We start from the raw sequence: 6,000 nt of genomic DNA on the forward strand, positions 1-6,000 counted from the left end.
CACCAGAGACACAAAGGTGATGGGTGAAATCCAGAAATGCCATGAGGTGCCCTTAAAACAAACATGTGGGAGCATTGTCACTAAAGAAGGTCCAGTTAACCCGCAACCACGGTGCCTGTCACCGTCAGAATGTGGGCCCCACCGGGTCCACCAGGCATCTGGAGGTGCTGGTCTCCCTGGGAGGAGCAGGGCTGTGGCCTGCATGGTGGATGCTCCTGGGCTTCGAGCCAGACCTGCTGCACCACAGGGTCTGTGTCCCAGCTGTCACTCACTGTCAGGCCACAGGCGTTTTTCCCTCACACCACCTGCCCCTGTCAGCAGCTGCAGGGCTGGGAGAAGCCGGGCAGTGGGGGAGGGATGCAGCCAGAACTCCAGGCTCAGACGCAGCTGGACTCAAACCCACCACTGGCACTGCCACCATGGCCTTGGGCAACGGGTGGGGTCTGCCCATACCTCAATCCCTCATCTGAAACCCGACAACGGGACTGTGCCCGTAACCACAGAGACAGAGGGGCCCAGGGGCCTGGAGAACACCCACATGTGATGGTGACACAGGGTGGCTCAGGGGCTGGGCCAGCCAGGAAGCCGGGGGCCACACGACCCCGTCTCCGAGACCTGCCCCACTCAACCTCTTTGGTCACCTCATGGCGTCATCACGCATCGAGTGGACAGGTCACACTCGGCAGGTACCAGATTCAGGGCTCCAGACCTCAGCACAGAGATCAGTGCCACCCCCTCCCAGGACAGTGGCACCCAATCGCTATCTCAGAACCCTCCAGAAGGCTGGTCAACACACAAGGGGCCGAGTCTCTGACTCCACAGGCCTGGGATGAGGCCTGAGAATTGGTCAGAGATGGCTGGTCCTCCAGGGACCACAGTGAAGTTGTGCATGAGAGAACCCAGCCCTGCGCCTGGGCCTCCCTCCAGCAGTCTGCACCCTCACAGCGCTCTCCTGCAGGCCAGGCTCAGCCTGGATCACGCTGTGCCTGGCCCAGCCTCCTCGCAAGGACTCTCGCCTTTGCTTCCAGACTTGCCATATGGGCCTCCCTGCCATCCTGGGCCCCTTCCCCCTGCTTTTCCCTCCCTCTCCACACCCTTCCTGCCATTCCCCAGGCACACCCTGAGTGTGTCTGTGTCCTACATCCCTCTCCTTCCTCCCTACTTGCCCGCAGGCCCTGACAAATGCTACCCAGGGCCACCCAGCCAGAATTCACTCACCACTCCCAGCTTGCACCTTCCTAGAAAGCTCACTGTGCCCCACACTGCTTTGCAGATGACCAAGCACTCCGAGAGTGGGATGCATCTCCTGCTTGCCTTGCAGAGCCCCTCCCCACCCCCTCCTTTGCTGTGCAGTGGGCTCTATGCACGCTGGATCTTTGCCAGCCTCCTGCTTTTGCTCCAGGAAATGCCAACCACCACGTGTCACTGTGGGGCCATGCAGCTCCACCCACAATTCAGAGCAAGAGTGATGGAAACCAACCTTCTTCACCTCCTGGCTCAGGCCCGTGAAGACGATGTCACCAAAGGCATCTGTTGGCATCTCCTGGACATGTTTCTTTGGGTCCCACCGTGTGCCCTGGAAGGTGTCGGGCTTGGTAGCCTCCTCCAGGTGCTGCTCACGCGTGTAGCCACACTGACACACCACCTTCCTGCAAAGACACAGCACCAGTCACCCAGGGAGTGCGGTGCCCTTCCTGCTCCCTGTGGAGGCATCGGAGGAGGTCCAGTGGAAAGCCGCAACGTTCCCCCACCCAGCAAAAACCGGGCACCTGCCCCTTCCAGCCATGGGGGAGGCAGCAGAGGCCTAATGATGGGCTGGAACTCTTCTCACCCTCAGCAGTAACAAGAAGCCTCCCCAGGAAGTGTCAGTGGATCAGTGGAGGCTGCAGGGGGCTTTGACTTCACCCTTCATGGGGCACTGACGGGGGGGACTCCTTCCTTCACCATAGACATGTCAAGGGGACCAGCTAAAACTCAAGATCTTGAGTCTCTTAACACAAAATCTAAACTATCAAGGTTTCAATCAAACATCATTAGTTGTACCAAGAGCCAGGAAAATCTCAACCAGGATGAGAAAAGACGGCTGACAGCCACCAACACCAAGATGACACAGATGTTCGAGTTATCTGAAAATGATTTTAAAGCAGCCACATTAGAAATGCTTCAACAAGCAATCATGAACATGCTCAAAACAAATGAAAAAAACATAAATTTCCAGTAAAGAAAGAGATTATACCAAATGCAAATTTTAGAACTGAAAAATGCAGTAACTGAAATAAAAACTCAATGGATGGACCCAACAGCAGGATGGAGGAGACAGAGGAAAGAAGCCGGGAGCAGGAAGACAGAACAGTAGAAATTGCCCAATAAGAACAACAGAGAGAAAACAAACCAACAACAACAACAAAGTAAACAGAACCTCTGGGACCTGCAGCACTATAACAAAAGATCATACATTCATGTTCAGAGAAAAGAAAAAGATAGTGATCCTGAAAATGTATGTAAAGAAGTATGGGGGCCGGGCTTGGTGGCTCAAGCCTGTAATCCCAGCACTTTGGGAGGCCGAGGTGGGCGGATCACGAGGTCAGGAGATCGAGACCATCCTGGCTAACCCGGTGAAACCCTGCCTCTACTAAAAAATACAAAAAACTAGCTGGGCGAGGTGGCGGGCGCCTGTAGTCCTAGCTACTCGGGAGGCTGAGGCAGGAGAATGGCGTGAACCCGGGAGGCGGAGCTTGTAGTGAGCTGAGATCTGGCCACTGCACTCCAGCCTGGGCGGCAGAGCGAGACTCCGTCTCAAAAAAAAAAAAAAAAAAAAGAATGGTCAAAATTTCCCATATTTGACAAAAAAGACATAAACCTACACACTCCACAATCTGAGTGAACACCAGACAGGATAAACCCAAAGAGATACATGCCAAGACACATAACAGTTAAACTTCCAAAAACTAAAAACAAACAAAAAATCTTAGAAGCGGCCAGGTGCAGTGGTTCACACCTATAATCCCAGCCCTTTGGGAAGCTGAGGCGAGTGCATCATGAGATCAGGAGTTCGAGACCAACATGGCCAACATGGTGAAACCCTGTCTCTACTAAAATCCAAAAAATTAGCTGGGCATGGTGGCGGCCGCCTGTAATCCCAGCCACTCGGGAGGCTGAGGCAGGAGAATCGATTGAACCCAGGTGGTGGAGGTTGCGGTGAGCCGAGATCAGACCACTGCACTCACTCCAGTCTGGGCAACAGTGGGAGACTCCTTCTCAAAAAAAAAAAAAAAAAAAACCTCAGAAGTGACAGGAAGTTGGGACCTTCTTCATTGAAGGAAGGTTAAGGAATTTGTCACCAGCAGACACACCCTAAAAGAATGGCTAACGGACGTTTTCTACACAGAAAGGAAACAAGAAAAGAAGGAATTTTGGGATATCTGAAAGGAAGAAAGAATAACAAAGAGAGTAACCTCTTGAATTTCGTAACTGATGTTTGATGGCTGAAGTAAAAATTGTAACACTACCTAACATGGTTTTCAATACATGTAGAAGAAATATTTCAAGCAATTATAGATTAAGAAGGGGACACAGGTGTAAAAGGAGATAATGTTTCTATACTTCACTCAAACTGCTAAAATGTCAACGTCAGTAGATTGCAATAAGCTATATTATATAACATACTATCTAGAGCAACCCCTTTTAAAAAAAAGTGATACAAGAAGATACACTCAAAAATAGTATGGTGTAAGCAGTGGCTCACGCCTGTAATCCCAACACTTTGGGAGGCCAAGGTGGGCAGACTGCTTGAGCGCAGGAGTTTGAGACCAGCCTGGGCAACATGGCAAAACCTTGTCTCTACCAAAAATACAAAAATTAACTGGGCATGGTGGTGCATGCCTGTAGTCCCAGCTACTCAGGAGACTGAGGTGGGAGGATCACCTGAGCCCAGCGAGGTGGAGGGTGTAGTGAGCCGAGATCACGCCACTGCACTCCAGCCCAGGCAACAGAGTGAGACTCTGTCTCAAAAAAAAAAAAAGTGTGAATAATCAAAATAGAATTCTAAAAAATGTTCAAGTATCCCACAAAAAGACAAAAAAAAAAGAGAGAACAGAAAACAAATAAAATGGCAGATGTAAGCTCTAACATACCAATAATTACACTAAATATAAATTTTCTAAATACAACAATTAAAAAACAGATTGACAGAATGATTTAAAAAAAAATAGGACCCAATTATTTGATGTCTACCAAAATCTCACTTGAAGTGTAATGACACAGGCAAGGTGAAAGGGACAGGAATATTCAGCAGTTAAATAATATTGACACAAGGCTGAGCGTGGTGGCTTACACCTGTAATCCCAGCACCGTGGGAGGCCAAGGCGAGCGGATCACTTGAGGTCAGGAGTTCAAAGCCATCCTGGCCAACATGGTGAGCCCATCTCTACTAAAAATACAAAAATTAGCCAGGCATGGTTGCACATGCCTGTAGTCCCAGCTACTTCCAGTCTCCGGGAGGTGGAGGTTGCAGTGAGCCGAGATCGTGCCATTGCACTCCAGCCTGGGCAACAGAATGAGATTCCATCTCAAATAATAATAATAATAATAATAATATTGACACAAGCAGCAACTTGGATATCAAGCACGCTATGCTGAGGGGAAAGGACATGAGTCATGTAGCGTATGATTCCATTGATGTAACAGTCTCAAAATGACACAATGATAGGCATGAAGAAAGACTGGTGGTTGCAGGGTTCAGGGATGATGGGGGAGAAGGTGAGTTGACCATACGGAGGAAGTACAGGAGGAGCTTGGTGGAGATGGTCAGTACTGTGTCGACCATGGTGGTAGTTACACAAATAAACATGGGAAAAATGACACAAGGCCAGGCACGGTGGCTCACACCTGTAATCCCAGCACTTTGGGAGGCTGAGGCAGACAGATCACTTGAGGTCCGGAGTCTGAGACCAGCCTGACCAACATAGTGAAACCCCATCTCTACTAAAAATATAAACATTAGCTGGGTGTGGTAGCGTTCACCTGTAGTCCCAGCTACTCAGGAGGCTGAGGCAGGAGAATCGCTTGAACCCAGGAGGCGGAGATTGCAGTGAGCTGGTGTGGTGCCACTGCACTCCAGCCTGGGCAGCAGAGCGAGACTCCGTCTCAAAAAAAAAAAAAAAAAAAAAAAACATAAAACTAAACACACACATTTTACCAGCTTGAATTCCTGGCTTGGGTACTGTACTACGGTTATGCAGAATGTAGTCACAGGTGGAACTGTGGGGCCTATCTGTAGTATCTTTGGAACTTCTGTACATCTATATTTCAAAATAAAAAGTTAAAAACACACACAAATGGAGGCTCCGAGCAGATGACACGGGGCTAGCACCTCGCCCAAGGTCTTCCACCGCCTCCCCTCGCCCGGGGACTGCGGGAGCTGCTGGAATCACAAGCCTCCAGGACCTGCTGCTCTGCCTCCTCCCCTTCCTCTGGCAAGAATGCAGCAATCTCTTTCTTCAACTGCTACCTTTCCTCTTTTTTCTTTGTAGGTTGAAGTCTTTTTGTTCCTTTACTGCAATTCATTGGTGTTTCAGGGCAAGAAAAGATACATTTATGTGTTCTTTATAACTTATTTAATTGGAAATCCACAAATATTTTCAGATTCCGACTAGAAAAGTACAGATGAGGCCGGGTGTGGTGGCTCACGCCTGTAATCTCAACACTTTGGGAGGCTGAGGCGGGCGGATCACAAGGTCAGGAGTTCAAGACCAGCCTGGCTAATATGGTGAAACCCTGTCTCTACTAAAAATACAAAAATTAGCCAGGCGTGGTGGTGTGCACCTGTAATCCCAGCTGCTGGGAGGCTGAGGCAGGAGAATCGCTTGAACCCGGGAGGCGGAGGTTGCAGTGAGCCGAGATAGCGCCACTGCACTCCAGCCTGGGAGAAAGAGTGAGACTCCATCTCAAAAAAATAAAACAAAAAAAACTGGGCGTGATGGTGGGCGCCTGTAATCCCAG

The 6,000-nt window shown here is 49.8% G+C and overlaps 1 protein-coding gene across 2 annotated transcripts in view; it reads right to left on the minus strand.

Moving 5' to 3' along the window:
• TRPM2 (transient receptor potential cation channel, subfamily M, member 2) overlaps positions 1-6,000 on the minus strand; it is a 98,285-nt gene that overhangs the window by 85,516 nt on the left and 6,769 nt on the right. For both annotated transcript variants that reach the window (XM_012002514.1, XM_012002513.1), the window contains exon 3: positions 1,481-1,649. In XM_012002514.1, the coding sequence (XP_011857904.1) occupies positions 1,481-1,649 (169 nt within the window). The remainder of the gene's footprint in view (positions 1-1,480; positions 1,650-6,000) is intronic.

Source organism: Mandrillus leucophaeus, unplaced genomic scaffold, assembly GCF_000951045.1.
Source record: "Mandrillus leucophaeus isolate KB7577 unplaced genomic scaffold, Mleu.le_1.0 Scaffold69, whole genome shotgun sequence".
Lineage (NCBI taxonomy): Eukaryota > Metazoa > Chordata > Mammalia > Primates > Cercopithecidae > Mandrillus > Mandrillus leucophaeus.